This window comes from Ahaetulla prasina, chromosome 2 (assembly GCF_028640845.1).
Source record: "Ahaetulla prasina isolate Xishuangbanna chromosome 2, ASM2864084v1, whole genome shotgun sequence".
NCBI lineage: Eukaryota > Metazoa > Chordata > Lepidosauria > Squamata > Colubridae > Ahaetulla > Ahaetulla prasina.
Window position 1 is genome coordinate 210,165,908 of NC_080540.1, and position 19,227 is coordinate 210,185,134.

Sequence of the window (19,227 nt, forward strand, 5' to 3'; positions counted from 1 at the left end):
CTCTCTCCCTTCCCTTGCTCCCTCTGCGGCCTGCATTCCTCTCCGCTTCCCACGCCCCCCTTTTGCACCCAGGTCGAGGCAGAATTAGCAGGCCGCGCCTCAGGCCGGCGCCGGCTCCCCCTCCTCCCCCCGCCCCCGCCCCCATCACCACCACCGGCCTTCCCTTCCCTTCCCGAAGCCGGGATCTCCCCGGGCTGGGCCATGACCGAGTCAGCTCATCCCCGTCACGCCGAGGCCGGGTCCGCCACGTAAGGAGACGAAGCCGAACGCATCTTGACAGGCGAAGGGGGCGGGGAATCGGCGGCGGCGGGAAGGAGGGAGCGCGAGCGGCTGCTCATGCGCCCGGTGGCGCCGAAAGCTATGGGGAGAGAGGAGTTTGGGGGGGTTACCGTGCTGAGGGCTCACAGCCTAGCGGAATGTAGAAGCTGCAGCAGCTCCCTGCTTGTCAGGGTGATGGAAGTGGCTGCTAAATTGTGGGGGGGAAATTGAATGGAAAAAGCTGGGATGAGGATGCCCCTCCCCACCATTACTTACCGGTGTCTGTCGGCGGCCGCGTGGCGCTTGGATCGGGTGGGCTGCGAGGCCACCATACAAGCGTCTCTAGCCAGCGATTAAAGCGCCTCGCTGGCCACGTGGCCAGCGAGGCGCTTTAATCGCTAGCTAGAGAGACACCTGGATGGAGGCCTGCTTCGGTCGGCGGCCTCGCAGCCCACCCGATCCAAGCGCCACATGGCCGCCGACAGACACCGGTAAGTAATGGTGGGGAGGGGAGGGGCAAGGGGCGGGGCGAACCGCCAATTTAACAAACGGTTCGGCCGAACCGTCTAGAACCGGTAGAATCCCACCACTGGTTACATGCATAGTGTTACAGTGGGAATATCACTCTGAAAACAGAAGGAGAACAATATTACAGGTGTTTCCTAATCTAAGAACAAAAGTGATTTGTTTGAATTCCCCAAATATCTAAGCTACAATTGCAAATTTTTCTAAGAGATCTTCCAGTTCCCTAGAGTAGTCTCTCTCTCTCTCTCTCTCTCTCTCTCTCTCTCTCTCTCTCTCTCTCTCTCTCTCTCTCTCTCTCTCTGTGTGTGTGTGTGTGTGTGTGTTTTTCATTAATTGGCAGCACTTAACTGTTCTTTTTAGATTCAAAAGCTAAGCTAGGTTAGACCTGGTTAGCGCTTTGATGAAAAATCACCAGAGAATTCCAGGATTTTGGAGGCCAGATTGTGGAATAAAAAAGATATTCTGAAAAGAAAATGCATAGATTAATCGGTATTAATAGTCAAGCATTGAGCTTGAGTTGAGGATATCTCTATTTTTATTTTGCACATCCTCAAGGTGGTGACTTGATCAGCCAGTTTAGGAAAGGCAGGCCTATACAGTCTCAAATTAAGATGCATAAGGACATAGTAACTTATACATGTAAAAAGATTCTTGAAAAACATTGTAGAGCTAGAAGTGAATATTTAGAACAATCCTTCCCATAGCCTGATGCTATATAATATATTGAATTATAAGAACAGCTATCAGATTAGGTTGTAATTATTTTTTTAAAAAAGCTACCATTTTTTATTTAGTAGTTAATTATAGTACTGAGTCTCAAATTTTAAATAACTATCCTAACAACATGGTTAGTAACCCTTAGTTACTTGTTTTTGCTGCTGAGATTGATTTATACTGTGATCTACCGTAGAAGAGACCACTGTTAAGCTACAATGAAAGGAAGTATATTGTCTATGATACATTTGCCATCCCAAGTTTTCCCCCCAATAATTTTATTAAAAATTACATTTAAGAAATAAGGAAAATACAAAAAGCTAATGCAGAAATACACACACACATACACAGAAAGGAAAAATTGGAAGAAAAAACTTCCCTCTTTATTTCCAGCAAGTATAGCCAAAATTAACATCTTATCACTGTCTCTTAAAATATAAAACATTTCTTCATTCCATACCTGATCCAATTTTCTATAAACCCGCCTATAAATTTTCAATTACTCTTATTAATCAGGAAAAGTCCACTAAGAGTTAACAGAAATAACAACTTAAATATTTATATTTCCCCACTTATGCAAATTTTCCCATCTCTTCCAATAATACTCAAAGTCCAATCCCAATTAATTCCATTCCACTATATTAAACATTACCAAAACTAACACTCATCATCCAATCCCTGTCAAAAAAGATCTCCATTAAAGATCACCAGAGATAACAGGCCATTATTTTAATGGAAATCAGATAAAACCAATTTTGTATTTTTATTTCTTTCCATCAATGATCTTTAAGTCGCACCAATAGAATTCCAATATCTACTTATCCTTGTCTCTTCTCTCAGAATTCTTATCATCTTTATTAAAATCCTTTTGCAGTTCCACTGAAACAGCTTCAGGAAATTCCACAAAGTCCAATGTAAAAAATATTGCACATCCTTCTTTTGGTTTATTATTCATGTATCTTTTTGAATTCTTAATTCATAATTCAATTTCATTTGTAAATCCAATATTTCCATCCCTTTCTTATAAGGTATAGTTTTTAAATCCCCTTAAAGTCTATTTCAATTCCATTCAGTAGAGTTTCTTCCTTTTCAATAGTACCTTTTGGTTCCATTATAAAGCTAATAGCTCTTCTTGAACCCAAGCATAACATTTCCATTAAAATTTCCCTTAAAGCCATCTAAACGTTTTAATTTTGTCACTCAGTCACCTTAATCTCTTTATAAGACTGGTTTGAAAAGAAGGATTGTTAAGCTTTTAAATGGTACAGTTTTGAGGTCTTGCATTTTAATAGAACAGTACTGGCATCCAGTGGCCTTTTTTATTAACAGCATGCACATGATAAATCTTGTATTGCAAATTGAAACTCAGAACTCTAGGAGACAAGGGAATAGCTATCTTGCTGAAGCTACAGTCTGTATCTTTGAAGTTGGGTTCACCTAACATCCTTTTCTAATCATTTTCAATGACTGTTTGTTAACGGCTTTTCAGCTATTAGGAATCTTTGAATCAACAAATTTAACCATGCTTGATTTTTAAATTTCTTTCAATCCTTCTTTCAATCCTTAGCAAAATAAACTTTAAATACAAGTTTAAGAAATAAACAGAAAAGGAGTAGTTAAAACTTTGATTTTAGAAAGTTACAAACAGTCTAAGGATACATATAAATTTGAAATAAGATTTTGGAATTAATTATAAAAAATCCTTCCCATGGGAAAATAGTTTTGTTTTGAATTCTTTAAAAAAACATAATGAGATAAGGCTTTAAAAACTCACAAACAAGGGGGAACTAGAATGAACTAAAGATTACAATTAAAGAAGAATAATACTCAAACTCACAAGTGCAGAATGAAGCAAAATATTTTAACATCGGACATATTGAAGAATATTTGTGAACAATGGAGCCAGAAATTAATTTTAAGAGTTTTTGCCTCTATAGCAGGAGTGTGTTTAAAAAATGCTAGAAAAGAGGAAAAAATGACATGAATGAGACTTATGTGAAAATGGATTTAAAAATAACAGGCTATAAGAATGATATGGAAAAATATATTACATTGAACATACAAAAGAAATCAGCTGATATTTTAATAATTAAAAGGCATGTACAAATAACAACCAAGAAAATCACTTGAATAATTTTCCTAAATTGGAATTACAAGGTCGTAAAATGTGGCAAAATTTGCTTAGCAACAGAAATTTTAGGTTCAATTGTGGTCGTAAATCGAGAACTACCTAACTTTATAGCTTTTGATGCACATCTGGCTGACTGTCATGGAAGAGTTTAATTAATAATAACAATAAAACCAGAATACTGAATGAGTGGTGTGTTGGCTTAGTTATGAAGACACTCGCTTCCCATTTGGAAGGTCGAGAGTTCAATCCTAGGTAGCGGCAGATGTTTTTCTTCTAGGGCACGAAGAAAAAAAACTTTGTGAACTCCATGTAGGCATCAGGAAGGGCATGCGGCCAGTAAATACTCAGTTCCATCCAATTGCGCCAACTCTACCTCGAATTAAGGGACTAAAGGGTCATAAAAAGAAAAAAACTCAGAATATTGCACAAGAGAAGGCTTTGATTGCTCTTCTTACATTCTTGCCATTTTAATTTACAATGCAATTATCATGTATTGGTTAGCAGTACAAGATAAAATTAAGAAATTTGGTTGATAAATGACTTTTTCTTTTTCTTAAGTCGTTTTGCTAAGTAATGTATATGGGTGTTGTTGTTTTTTTGTCTTGTAGAAGTGCAAGACTTTGTTAATGTTACATGGAAAGATCCTTGTGTATCATGGAGGAGACATTATGGAAGTGCTGGAGTAAATGAAACTTATCAAGTTCGTGAGACGTTTGGTATCTTCTGTCTTTGAAAGATAAAATTGTCTTTGTTACTTAGTACAGGCAGTCTGTCTTCTGTAGGTATGAGTGTATAAACATTTATTAAAATGCTAGTAATAAAGGCAAGTAATTTTTGAAATACAATTATTTAGATGGTTATGATTTTCTCTACTTGGGTAATGGATAGCATTGTTCTGGATTCATTGTAAATTTTCTGAAGACAATTGTATTTGTACTTCTAAACTGGGAGGCTTTGGTAAAACAAAACCGTTTTTAATGTAGATTTACTATCTTGCTCTAGTTTCTTGCTGTCTTCAGAGTTATGAAATAACTTTAATTAAATGAAAATAACTTTTTTTTTGGCCAATTTAATTGGCAGGCCCTCCCAGAGGATTACATTGTGGACATGGTGAGTCAATTTGCTGTGGCCAAGTCACCACAACCAACTTGGGACAACCAACTATGGGACAAGAGTTACACTAATATCAAAGAAAAGGTTGAATAGAATCATTAGAGAAAGGATGCGAAAGGAGAGACAGAATGAAATGTGAATAACAAAAATTAAAATATTTTTTTTATTTTAAATAATTAAATAGATAAGTTGTCCCATGGCGAGTTGGCCATGGCAAGTTATTCTGTAGCAAGTTGGCTGTGGTGAGTTGGCTGTGGTGAGTTGGCCATAGTGAGTTGTCCCATTCGGTGGTGAGAGGGTTCAATTCACTCTGGGAATGATGCAGGAGTATGAGCTTCTGACACAATTACCCTTGCTTGTAGGATCAAAAAGGGAAGGCATGTAGCAAATCTATAGTGGACTTTTGGGCAGATGATGTGAAAATAGTGACTGTGCTTGACAAGGCTGAGAGAATTTGAGAAAGGGGAAGATAGCAGATGAATGGGGTTAAGCAGATTACAGAAAGAGATGGTGAGCATTCCATCCATGTATGTACCAAAAGTTGAGCCTGTCAGCATTATGCAATTTAATCAATTGCCATAACTTTTCTCTTCAAATAACTTTTGGAACCTGTATTGTGATGCTGCTCTTGCAGAACTATAATCTCTAGAATTCTCTGGAGAGTTGGAATTGGAATTTTAAAAATATTATATTATAGAGATAGTCAGTGGAGTCTTGCGTTTTAGAAATTATTTCTCTTTTTGCTTACAGGTTACTGTGTTGATGCTAGGAAATGAATCAAAAGAAATGACAGATATGTTGATCAAACCTCCTGCCACTGAAATGGCTGTAAATGTGTGTTTGCAGTTACGCCAACACACAAATTACACTGTGGAAATTATTGCAGACTCTATTAATTTGCGTTTACGGCTCAGAATAGCACATCCAGTAATTCATCCAGTGGTTGGTAGGTTCTGTACTTCTAGAAAATATTAACCATTAATAATAAATAGAAATGTTGCCTTAAATTATTATTGTGAAACACAAACTACTCTTCCAGATCTTATGATAATGAGAAAGAAAAGGAAGTTCTTTTTCCCCCCAGTATATTGCACTGATGTTGATACTTCTCTCAGGGAAAAAATTGTTTATATTGTATGGAAATGTGATTCTGAAATATATATAGACTGACACAAAGTGATTTAGAAGCAAACAGGTATAGAAGCCATCTGGGAGGGAGCCGAACCCATGTGCTTAAATTTGTATGTGTAAAGCTAATCCCATATTTGATTTTTTTTAATATACCTGTGGAATTTGGGGCAGTTTTAAATAATTTAACTGCCTTTGAAAATTGAAGTCTATGTCTCTTAGAGAGCTTTAGATTCTACTTCTAAGGCTGTAATTTCTGAAATTCTTTGGGAAATGGTAGCAACTATTCCGTCAATTCATTTGTATTGTGAATATTTCCTAAGACAGTTTTGAAGGGGGGAAAAAGCATTCTCCGTGACTTAAAATTATAATGAACATGACAAGAATCACACTACAGGAATTATTAATATAGTGTTTACAAATAACCCAGACATTATCATGCAATTCTATCACTTCTGGTGGATACCAAATGAGATTTAACAAGCAACGTTGTTTCTCTTTAGAGAACATGAACACTTTTTACTAACAAAATTAAAAGGTAACTGTAATGTTTGCATTTAATCATGCTTTACTCCTGTGGTTTGCCATTGGTTCTTTGATATTTTGTCAACTTTCCAATGCACTGTATAGTCCTGGTACATCTTGGTAACCTCCTATCCAGATATTAACAATGTCCAGTGGTTTTCAAGATCAGCCAAGATTAAGTGGTTCTACTTAAATTAGCTGAAATATATGGTATAATTGACAGTGGAAAATTGGATAGTGAATTGTGGAGTTCTTGATGTTCTTTGAAACTGGTTGTTTACTTGCAGACATTTTATTACCCAAGTAGGTAACATCTTCAGTGCTTTTGAGTGTGGAGTTTAGATATTTATTCAAAAAGAATAGTTGTTCCCTGATGGAAATTTGCCTTTATGCAAATTTCCCTCATTTGAATGCTTTCTGAAGCAATTGATTCCTATATTAGTTCCAAGAAAGAGAATATCTGTAGCTCGATGTTAAACTGTAGTTATTGGTACTATCTGAGCCTGTAAGTCTGTTTGCTTGCAAAAACATGCAAATGGGCGATATGATGTTATGTTATGCTATGCTATTCTATGCTATGCTATAGTATTTCTTATCTATTGAATAAGTGAATTGTTACTCAATGATTGACAGTGAATGCAATCATTGAATACATTAAATCAATCCATTAATTTAATTTGTATCAGGAAAAACAATATTCTCTAGGATTCAGAGAGAGGAAAAAAGCATGTCAAATACTGGATCAAAATATACATTAGCTTAGAAAATAGTCTGCTGAAGTAGTAAAAGGATATAAAGTCATAGAAAGGCTGAGAAAACCTTAGAACAAAAGAGCAAATAGGACTCGAGGATAAGTGTGCTGCACCTAGTATTTAGCACCAGGAAGGGCAGTTTCTTTTGATCCAGAAGTAATCAGGCAAGATAAGCAACCAATAGGGAATGTCCTGGCTAGAATCTTGGGAATTATATTTCAGTAACATCCTCTCTGCACTGCAGTCTTTTGATCTGAAAAGACCTATAAAAAACAAGGAGAAGAGTATCTCTAACTTACCAGTTGTTTTGGCCCCAGGCCTCTGCTTTTATATATAAATTCAATATCTTTATTAATAAATAATTCCAATAAAAATAAGATTTGTAAGTATTTAATTCAGTGTTTTCCACTTCCTTTTTTCTTTCCAGAAAAGACAATATTCAACAATATCTCCATATTTAATGACACCTGTATTAAATGGCAGAGAGTCCCAGGAAGAAGACAGTCTGAGGAAACCTACCTAGTAAGTTAGACACAGTTGTAACTGAATGGAAAGTAATGGAAGAGCTTTGAGAGATACTTTGTTCACGCTTCTATTGATGGTGAAGTTTGGAGAGTGACGTTGACACAGGCTGACCCATTATCTCTTTAGATGCATAGGCTTTGTTGATTTTGGTAGCTCTTTAGCTGCCTCTTCAGAAGCTGAAATGGAACTAGGTAGTTCTTGACATACGACTGCAGTGGAGCCTGCCCATTACAGTTGTATGTTCTTACGGTCATAAATTGGATTGTCATGCAACCAACCCAATTTTATGACCTTTTTTGCAGTGGTTGTTAAGCGAACACAACAGTCATTAAGCAAACCATCACTATGGTGTGATTTAGCTGAAAACTGGAACTGGCAAAACTCTCATACTGTAAAATACAGTCACGTGATGCCAGGATGCTGCAAACGTCCATAAATGCCAATTACCCAAAGTGTAGTCATGTGAGAAGTGGGGGCGACCATTGAAACCAAGTCATAATTTCCTTTTTCCAGGTACGTCCAAACTTCCAACAGTTGCTACGTGACTAGTCATAAGTTGAGAACTACCTGCAAAGGAATAGTATAGATTTATTTAAATTTATTTTCCCTGAAGTATTTTGTCAGGAATTACAAGTATTCTTGTGCCTGTTATGAAAAACTGTTACGTTATGCCTCTTCTCTTTTTAGATTGTGATAGATTGTATCAAGATTTGAATAGGCCTGTAAGGTATAAAGCAGATGTTCTGCAGATGTCGCAGAACTACATATCCCAACAGCACCAGCTAACTTTAATAAACCTAAAGAACAAGGCAATCTATCTCTCGATGTACAAAATGTGAAGTGGGGGTGGGGTGGACTTCCTGGACCTGGTGAATGATTTGCAGATGCAGCCTTTAACTTACTCATGCACGCATATCATGGATTGTGAAGTTGATTCCTTTCTTTACTTTTTCCTCTCTGCCTGGTGGACCTCTCTTGCCAGAAGTCTGAACAAATCACTTTCAAGTGTTTTGAAATAAGGTTCAGTGCATGGATTATTTTATCATCAAGAGCCATGGTGGCACAGTGATTAGAACGCAATATTGCAGGCTAACTCTGCCCACTGCCAGGAGTTTGATCCTGACCGGCTAAAGGTTGACTCAGCCTTCCATCCTTTCGAGGTTGGTAAAATGAGGGCACGCAGATTGTTGGGGGCAATATGCTGACTCTTTAAACAACTTAGAGAGGGCTGTAAAGCACTATGAAGCGGTATATAAGTCTAAATGTTATTGCTATCTAATCTGCCACTTTCTGGATCCCCCTCCTCTTTTACTGTATACATTTAGCCCAGCTTTCCTCAAGCTATACCTTCCAGATCGTTTGGAATGATCCATGTTGGCTGGGTATTGTAGTTCCAATTCACCAGGAAGCATCAGGTTAGAGAAAGCTTCTTGCCCATCATGCCCTTTTTCTCTCAAATTAGACATTTTTTTTAGTACATGTATATTTAGACTGTCCATTGGTGTCATGCACACAGCATAATTCACAGTATCAGATATGTTTAATTATGTATTTCTTGTTACAGATTCACCTAGTGGGTCTACGCTGGTATCAGAAGGAATTCAGTCATGAAATGATTCTTAACTTTACCACAGATTCTTGGAATCCAGAATTGTGCCTCAATTTATCTTCAGGCAGCAATTACACTGTAAACATCTCCACTGCTGACCTAAATCATAGTGTCCTTATCCATTTGAGTGTCCCATTAGCAGGTAGTACCTTGATTTACAATTTTTCTTGTTTTTTCTTATCCCAAGGTTGTTCCTTCAGTATGAGAATCTATAGCAGCTGAAGATACTTTACATTCTTCAGGACCTGGCTTCCATGTTTGATTGAATAATTTTATATAGACTCAAATTTTCAATATTTCTATACAAATCAGACTTAAAGCATGACTTGTTCCCCTCATGAGTTATATTTTTACATAAGAAGCAAGGTGGCAGATCTTAAAAAGTTAATAAAAGTGTGGGTTTATTGCTAAACTGTCCTTCCTTCAGTGACTCTTCATTCCTAATTAATGAGCATGTTTCCCACACAGAAAACAGCCTGGGCTCCCTTGTGAAGAGGACCCATTGTTCTGAATGGGTGGGGTTATTTTTTGCAGGAAATACTAAATAAATACTGTTTTCAGCAAAAAAAAAAGTGAATCATGGTCACATGACTACGGGATGCTTCAAACAACCGTAAATGTGGGCTGGTTGCTAAGTACCCCAAATGCAACCATGTGATTGTGGGGAGAGCAGCCATTGGAATTCTAAAACTAGGCCATAAGTAGCTCTGAGATGACCTGTTGTAACTTTGAACAATTGCTAAGACACCAATCATAAGTTACGGACTACCTGTGCTGTTTCAAACTATATATCAGTTTTTCCCAAACTGGAGTTCTCCAGGTCTATTGGACTTCTTCCAGAAGTCCCATCCAAAATTATAGAAATTGAATTCAAAAATGTCTGGAAAACCAGAGTTTAGGCAAACTGCTGGTAATTCAAGAGGAGTTTAGATTGATCCAGAGGGGGGACAGAGCATTCCAGAATTCATTTTTGAATCAGTGAGTTTTACCCATCCCTATCATATATCAGGTACTGAAAACAATTTAAAATTAAAATAATATTCCCCCAGCTCACTGGGAAACTCTTCAAGTGCCATCTGGAATCTTGCTGGTATATTGTATATCAGGTATCAGGTATATTGAATCTTTCTAGAGTGCACTACAGATATAATTATTAATGTATAACAATTAATGGTGGTCAGTAGTTCATTTGTAGGACAAGGACCAAATACTGATAACATGCATACTGGCAGCATTTTATGAACTAAGAAAGGTATATAAGACAGCTCTCTCCCAATGACAATGTGCTGTTAAGTATAATTTACATCTGTTTGGATTTTTTAAACCTTTGGAACAATGAGAAAACTTCTGGTCAAAGAGAAATACTCATCATTTCCCCCTTCACATAGAGTTTAAGGGTTGAGGTTTGGGGGCTCTATGTGGAGATGGGCATTTTGGGAGAATAGACAATAATTGCCAACAGTGCTGGCAGACTAGGCTTTTACAGCCAAGAGATTTAAAAAAAGGCTTAAAAAAGCTTTTGGTGTAGAATAATCTCATTTTTATAAATCAGGCTGCATTTTCTGTTAACAGTATTTTTGTTCTGTGTTATTGTTGCCAGTTCTGAAACAATTTGATTTTGCTGCTTGCGTATTATTTGGGATCCCTAATGAAGTGTGAAATTTTAAAAAGAATGAATGAATGATTTTTTTAAAAAAAATACTACAATAATAAGGATTGCCTATTTCTTTTTTTTTTTAGATCCACCATCGGCACAAGTAGAATTCATGTCCACGCGAGACTTTATACCATTATTGAGCTTTCTAAAAGCTGAAGGAAGAAATGGTCCAATCAGGTCTCTGGCTTTTACGCTACATATTTCAGACACCCAAGAACGCTTACTTCCATGTAATTGTTTTGTTTTTTTAACGTTACTTGCTTTGATTATTTTGTTTCCTTTCAAATATCACTGTCGTTCAAGGCGGTACTAGAAGTAGTCCTCGACTTACAACTATTCATTTAATGACCTTTCAAAATTATAACGGCACTGAAAAACAGTGACTTATGACTGGTTTTCACACTGACAACCATTGCAGAATTCCTATGATCAAAATTCAGGTGCTTGGCAACTGGCATATATTTTTGACAGCTGCATTTTTCCAGGGTCTCGTGATCACCATTTGTAATCTTCCCAGCCAGCTTCCGATAAACAAATGGGGAAAGCTAGATTCCCTTAACATTTCAGTAATCTACTTAACAACTGTGGCAAAAAAGGTCATAAAATGGGACAAAACTCACTTAACAACTGCCTTGCTTAGCAATGGAAATTTTGGGCTCAATTGTGGCCGTAAATCGAGGATTATGTGTACATGGCAAATACGGATTTGTTCCTCTTGCATATGGATTGCACTTTAACATCCCAAAGTGCTTACTATTTTGGTTAGTTCATTCAGTTGACTCTTAAGTTTTGTTCAGAGGTAGGTTCATTTCACCATATTCAGAAACATTGGTTCTGGGAGGTTTTTGAAGATAAGAAGTACTGACGATCATTTAATATGCATTAAGGAAGCTGTTTGTTTTGGAAAGGGAGGAAATGCTTCCTAACAGTGAGAACAATTAACCAATGGAACGGCTTCCCTTCAGAAGTTGTAGGTGCTCCATCACTGGAGGTTTTTAAGAAGAGACTGGACAGCCACCTGTCTGAAATGGCATAGAGCAGTGATGGCTAAACTTTTTGCCATCACGTGCCAGGAGTGGGGGGCGGGGGGGTCATGCGTGTGCGTGCCCACACTTATAATTCTTTGCACCCCTCCCCCATGCATGCATGCATGAAACTCCCCACTGCTCCCACTCCTGTTCCTGAACGTGATGCCCCCGTAGGCACGTTTTTCTCTCTCACCTGGCTCCAGAGCCTCTCTATGAGTCTGGGGAGGGTGAAAACGGCCTTCTCCACCCCCCAGAGGTCCTCCGGAGGCCAGAAACGGCCTGTTTCCCAACTTCCGATTGGACAGGAAGTGACTCTTTTGCTGTCCCCAGCCTCCAGGGACTCCTAGAGAGGCCCTCCCCAGACTCATAGAGAGGCTCTGGAGCCAAATGAGAGAGAAAAATGGGGCTTCCCCCCCACCAGGCCCTCCGGAGGCAGGAAACAGCCTGTTTCCCGACTTCTGGTGGGCCCAGAAGGCCCAAAAATCAGCTGGCACACCGGAGCTGAGCTCACATGCCCACTGATATGGTGGCACATGTGCCATAGGTTCGCCATCATGGGCGTAGGGTCTCCTGCTTGAGCAGGGGGTTGGACTACAAGTCCTCCAAGCTCTGTTCGGCTCTGTTCTGATTGATTATTGTCTGTTGTGGCCAGAGCTGGAATGAGACCCCTGCAGATAAGGTAGGTCATGTGTACAAAAACCATTTAATGTTGGCCACCTGAGCAACAACACTGAAAGCAGCATCTTGAAGAAAGTCAGGCTAGGCCGCAAAAGTCAATAGCAGTAAAAATAGTTCTTCGTGTGACTTGATGCTTTTATCTTCTTGTTTCTAGTTCTTACCAAGTGATTGTCATTCCTGGGATTCCGCTCTGCAACTTTAATTGCTACTCCTTGACCAACCTCTCCTACTTCAGCAAAGATTCAGAATCCGATAGCTACGTGACAGCTGAGTTCTCAGCCAAGAGCATTCCTGAGAACAGGTTGACCTTTGTTCTCGGAGACCGACTATATTATGGAGGATTTTATAACGCTCCCTTGAAACCAAGAAAAGCATATTGTATTGTACTTAGGACTGTCAGCAAGTGGAATTGGGTAAAAAGACTTGTTAAAATTCTTCCCATTCTTTTGCTCCTTTTATATTTGCATTTCAACAGATTCCTGGGCAGCTTACAAAATAGAAGTTGGCAATGAAATAAATCGAAAACAAGGGTTTTCAAACAGGACCATGCCAAAAAGGGTATAATAGTATTTAGAAGAATGCAAAACAATCGAAACAATTTACGAAAGATAAGAAAGTCTGAGAATATAGAAAGATATTTACCTGCCTCTTTTAAGATCAAGAGAGATTTCAGTTAAATTGAAGTGATATTAGCTCAGGCAGCTGTGACAGCCGCAAGTCGAGGACTGGTAATAAATCTATGTTTGCAACATCATCATAACTTCAGATAGTCACTGAATGAGGCAGTTGGTAAGTGAAATGAATTATTGATTTTTAAAAAAAAAATAATTAGAGCATGACCACCAAATAGATCACCAATCAAACCTTCGATCCCAGAATGCTTAAGAGTCAGAATATATTTACTGTCAAGGATATGTGGGAACAAGGGCAGGTCGTCCTTCTCCCCTATTTTATAAGACCTCTCTTCTGTCCCCCAAAGTCAAATTCAGATGATACTGAATTGACCAGTTAATCAACTCAATACTGATATATTGGGATATTATATTGACCCGTTTGTATTATTTCTCTGTTTCAATAAAAAAAAAAAAGTACAGAAGCACAGAGCAGGAAATGTGATGCAACCTGTTTTAAGATTTCAGATGGAGGTAGTGTTTCCACGGTTATTTTATACAGAAAAAACCCAGAAACTCAGGGATCAATACATTTATGATCGTACAGGTAGTCTTCATTTACCAACTGCCTCATTCAGTGACTATTTGAAGTTAGGATGGTGCTGAAAAAGTAAGTTTATGACCAGTTCTCATAGTGCTCCCGTGATCGCCATTTGGGCATTTTGTTTACAGTAGTCGTAGTATCTTGCAGTAACATGATCTGAGTATTTTGTGACTGGCACATTTTTACAGTGGACTTAGCACCCTGCGGGCAGGATCAATTCTAATTTTCATTTTAATGAGTATGTATTGTATGCTAAGAAAAACTACATGCCAAAACATGGAAAAATGAATACGTAAAATAGCATTTTATTGCTTTTTTTGCATATTATGGTGAAGTGCCACGCAAAAATGTAGAAATTCTGTGAAATGCATGCAAATTTTAAAAAAAAAAGTTTTAAATTTAAATTGTAAGTGGGTAGAAAAATGTAAGATGATATATAAGAAAGTGAGGAGCACCCACGTTCTAAAATGGAACGATCTGCCCATCCTTATTGAGAATTAAGAGTTTTTTATGTATTGAGAAAAAAATAATATATACTTACGTGTCTTTTTTTCCCCTCAGATGAGAACACAGTCCTGTGTAATATGGGCCCATATTAGAGGTAGGTTTTCTGCTGAAAAAATAGTTGTTGAGGCAGGGAGACAAAGTGAAAGAGAAAAAAAGAAACTTGTCCAAGGATACACACAAGAGTAACTCACACGGGAACAGCTCTTTACGAAATATTTTTTCTTCTAAATTGTCAAGTGAAGTACTATTAATAACAGTTTATTATCACCCCACAAGGTTGCAAATCTAGATTTAAGAGATAGACATATTAACATCAATAACACCATTACAAATTTCTAAACAAGTTACATTCCTATGATTTGATGTTGGTAAAACCCCTCCAGAAGCTGCAGAATATGGAGCATTTTCAGGAGATAGATTAGACAGAGGGCAGGTTTATACGCTGCTCGGCCTAATTCAAAAAACTTTTCAAGCAAATAATGAGAGAAAAAGGTGTTGGGATGAAAGGAAAAAGGATGTAATTTGTCTTCCACCCTTATCTTTGCTTGCTTCAGCCCCACTGATCATTGACATTCAATGAGGCCAATTCTTTGCATTAAATGCTGAAAGGCTTATGGAAGAAACTAGATAGTATTGGATCAAATGCATTTTGTGCCATGCGTCAGGTGTTACACACATCCCAGATTCAGTCTATGGTTGCTCAGTCATGCAGTCACAATCTGTTGAGGCGTACAGAATTTGTAAGCCTTCCCACTCACTTTTCTACCTGGGTTTTCCAGATAGATGTAGCTAGAGCAGACAAGATACACAGCCTGGATCAAGAGCTGGGAAATAATTAGGAACAAATACAATGCAAATCACTAACCTCACCATCGATATAAAAGCTACGAGTGGCACAAAGAACCATGGAAAGATACATGCTTGGCATTACAAGACAAGATAGAAAGACTTCGCACATGGATTAGAGAACAAACGAATATCAAGAGAGTAAAAGAATTAAAATGGAAATGGGCCGGTCACATAGCAAGAAGAACTGATGGCAGGTGGACCAAGGTAGTCATAAAATGGCTCCCACTTTGATAAAAAGCATCCATGAAAGAGCATTAAAACAAGATGGATCGCAGGGACCCAGTTGGCAAAAGAAAACTCAGGATCGTATGTATTGGAGACATGTGGAAGAGGCCTTCATCCTGCAGTGGATAGACAATGGTTAAAGTGATGACATGCAAATCTCTTTCAACTGAACACTGAGGCCTAGGTCTATGAAACACATTAAGTGAAAATGTGGTTTGCTAATTTAGGGTTTAGTGTGTAGCCAGTGGTGGGATTCTGCCGGTTCTAGACGGTTCGGCCGAACCGGTTGTTAAATTGCCAGTTCGCCCCGCCCCTTGCCCCTCTCCTCCCCACCATTACTTACCAGTGTCGCAGCACCATTTGTTAAAATGCTGGCTTGCACTCTCCTCCCCCCTGGGAGCACACCCAAACCGCTTATTAAATGTCTGGCTCAGCCGCCCCTCGCCCGGCCCTGCCCCACCACTATTTATTGGCCTCGGAGCACACCAAAGCATTTTTAAATTGCTGGCTCGCCCGCCTATTTATTGGCCTCGCTCGCAGAGTTGCACAGTTTGCCTTAGTGACACACTGAGGCATAGTTGTAGTTATCACTATCTTTTTGCTCGTGGCCCAGCCTTTCCTACTTTTGCTGCGGCCTACCACTCTGTTCCCCATCTTGGACTCCCCGCCTCGGACTGCCCCGACCGCTCCAGCAGCAGAAGGCAAGTACAGCCGAGTGCTGCCCCTGGGGAAGCGGGACTGGGAAAGGTGGTTGACCTGCGCCCTTCCGGCTGCCAGCCATGACCTACCTCCATCCAAGCACCTCGCTGGCCATGCGGCTGCTGACTGAAGCCTGCCTCCATCCAAGTGTCTCGCTGCCCACCCGATCCATGCATCTCACTGCCCACACGATCCAAGCGACACGCGGCCGCCGACCAAAGCCTGCCTCCGTCCAAGTGTCTCGCTAGCCAGCCGATTCAAGCGCAGCCAGCGAGGAGCTTGGATCGGGTGGGCAGCAAAGTGTGTGTCAATTGCCTCGGCCTGCTGTCCACCCAGCAGGACTGCCTCCCACCCACGCAGCGCCAGCCTACCCTACCCCATCTGGAGAAAGAGTGATGGAGAGAAAGAGGGGGGCAGAAAATGATGAAGGAGAGAAAGAGAGATGAAGGATAGAAGGGGGAGAAAGATGAAGAAGAGAAAAGGGAGAAAGAGGGAGGGAGAATGGATTTGTTCTGGTAATTGGTTTAACAAGCATGGCATTGAAAAAGTGACTTATGACCGTTTTTCACACTTACGAACATTGCAGCAAACAGGCATTAGGGCAAAGAAGCTATGTCATATGACCACCTGGACATGCCCATCCGGTCACATGAAGCACCGCAGTTGTGACATGAGTGACATGGTTATTAAAAATGCTGCAACAGGCATAAATGATGACCGGTCATAAGTGTGAGGACTGGTCAAAAATTTCAGAAGCTGTCAGAAATCACTTTTTTCAGCTGTCTGGGTACTTTTGACCAGTCCTCACACTTATGACCAGTCATCATTTATGCCTGTTGCAGCATTTTGTGCATAGGGACTACTCAGAGGAGTAAAAAAGTTATTTTTGACCTGTCCTCACACTTTTGACCGGTCCTCACACCTACAAGTGTCCTCACATTTTACATTTTGTGCCCTATCTTGTAACCGTGATGAAGAGAAGCAGTTGTGAAATGAGTGACATGGTTGTTAAAAATGCTGCAATGGGCATAAATGTGAAGATGGTCATAAGTGCGAGGACCGGTCAGAAATGACTTTTTTTAGCCCTCTGAGTAGTTTCTATGCCATAGCCATGGCCATCCGGTCACTTGACCACCAAGCCACACCCCAAGTAAGCCACGCCCATAGAACCGGTTGTTAAAAAATTTGAATCCCACCACTGTGTGTAGCATAACCTTTTACAAATGATGCTTTGTAATTGAAATGTATTGAATGAGCCCAGTCAACAGAAATCTATTCTGAAAACCTGTTCCCTCATCCTCAAGGATTTCCCTCTCAATCTATTAAACATGGGCCATGATGTGTCACATTTAATTGTAGGAGGAGAGCTAAGTTAGCCTGTAGTGTCCCAAAATTAGGAGTCTGATGACACCTTTTCTGGCGCCTTTTCTTATTAAAAGGCATAGCTCATTTTGTCGGATGCAGTGCAGTGACTCAACTGATGTAAGATTGAAATTGCAATGAGGATGAAATTGTCAGTGGACAGATGTTTTGTGAATTGCTCAAATAGCTTTTCTTTGTGGAGGACAGTTTGCACAAGTTGTAATTTGATGGTGGTTACAAATCCTGAACTTCCTTCGTTTATCTCTTGATGAACTTTGCTGTCCCCAGAAACATTTCAGGTTTTTGACTCACTGTTGTTTTTTATTTATTTTTGGAGGTAATTGCATCTAATAATCTTCAAACGTAAGAGATGGCTTCATGTCAGAACAAGGAGCCTCTCAATTTAGTTTCGCCACCATCTTTGATATTCTTCCTATATTTAGCAACTACTAAAGAGTTACATGCCGTACTGATGATTGTCTTTTGCTTGTACTTGACTTGTACAGCTTGTTCAGTGCGAATTGCAGATCAAAGGGGAGATTTCTGGACAATTCCCTCTGCAAAATGTGGGAAAACAAAGAATAGTGTCTGTGTGTATTTCAAATGGTTACAGACCCTTCTTTACTAAATTCCTTTATTACATGTTTTACAAATTGGCAAATGCTGTTTTATTTTTTCTTTCTTTCAGATATATCATTCCCAGTGCAGCATTTGACTATCGTTATTTTAAGCTCAGTTTCTGCTATCAGTACCATCTTTTTATTATTACTCTGCCTAGCATGGTAGGTAGCATTACGTGACTTATATGTTATTTAAACTCAAAGATCAGTTATTCCCTTTACAATGAATTCAATTAAATAAGCAATAATTGATGCTGGAAATAAATTTTTCCAGAAGTTATATAATTATTGATGCTTGGGGATCTTCAATACAATTATTTTTAATATATAATCTTTTACAGTTAACCTTAAACCTTATTAGCAAAAATAATCAAAAGCCGGTCTATATTTTTCTTAGAAAAATGTCCAAGGAGTAGTATACCGGCAATGTCACTGATGCTTTTCACCACTCAAATTATTAAAAAGAAGAAAAAAAAATTATGGTTTACTAAGAATAAGAGGGAGGGAGGGAGGGAGAGAGAGAGACACACACACACAGAGAAACAGAGAGAGAGAGAGATGAAAAAGAACAGTAGCACTATCAAGAATTCATTTATGTGATACTTAAAGTACTTAAGGCACCAGGCTAGAAACTGGGAGACTGTGAGTTCTAGTGCTGCCTTAGTATTGAAGCCAGCTGGGTGACTATATATGGAAATATATAAATATAAATATATAGAAACTGCCCATAATAATAGCAATAGCACTTAGTCTTATCTGAGTGCTTTATAGCCTCTCTAAGCAGTTTACAGAGTCAGCATAATTGCCCTCCCCCCCTCAACAATCTGGGTCCTCATTTTACTGACTTCGGAAGGATGGAAGGCTGAGTCAACCTTGAGCCATTCAGAATCGAACTGCTGTAGTCAGAGTTAGGCTGCAATACTGCATGCTAGCCACTGTGCCACTGCAACTATACATAGACATTAGACAGCACTATGAAAATTAGGTGTTCATCAGATTGATGGCGCGAGGGAAAAACCTGTCCCTGTTGTTTTGGAATGCAGTGCCTTGTAGCGCCATCCCGAGGGGAGGAATTGAAACCGTTTATGTCTAGGATGTGAGGGGTCC

The 19,227-nt window shown here is 39.2% G+C and overlaps 1 protein-coding gene and 1 long non-coding RNA gene across 5 annotated transcripts in view; one reads left to right on the top strand and one right to left on the bottom strand.

Moving 5' to 3' along the window:
* Window positions 1-19,227, top strand: part of SUSD1 (sushi domain containing 1) — a 37,820-nt gene that overhangs the window by 16,603 nt on the left and 1,990 nt on the right. For 2 of the 4 annotated variants that reach the window (XM_058171077.1, XM_058171078.1), the window contains 8 exons: window positions 4,237-4,328; window positions 5,492-5,687; window positions 7,574-7,668; window positions 9,236-9,422; window positions 11,021-11,114; window positions 12,798-13,056; window positions 14,420-14,459; window positions 18,189-18,282. In XM_058171077.1, the coding sequence (XP_058027060.1) occupies window positions 4,237-4,328; window positions 5,492-5,687; window positions 7,574-7,668; window positions 9,236-9,422; window positions 11,021-11,114; window positions 12,798-13,056; window positions 14,420-14,459; window positions 18,189-18,282 (1,057 nt within the window). Of the gene's footprint in view, window positions 1-4,236; window positions 4,329-5,491; window positions 5,688-7,573; window positions 7,669-9,235; window positions 9,423-11,020; window positions 11,168-12,797; window positions 13,057-14,419; window positions 14,460-18,188; window positions 18,283-19,227 lie in introns of those variants that run through there. The other 2 variants (XM_058171079.1, XM_058171080.1) reach the window with 2 other exon arrangements.
* LOC131192179 (uncharacterized) overlaps window positions 1,573-19,227 on the bottom strand; it is a 114,395-nt gene continuing 96,740 nt past the window's right edge. The window contains exons 4-5 of the long non-coding RNA XR_009153658.1: window positions 14,400-14,468; window positions 1,573-4,015 (exon numbers count right to left, since the gene is read on the bottom strand). This is a non-coding gene — a long non-coding RNA (uncharacterized LOC131192179). The remainder of the gene's footprint in view (window positions 4,016-14,399; window positions 14,469-19,227) is intronic.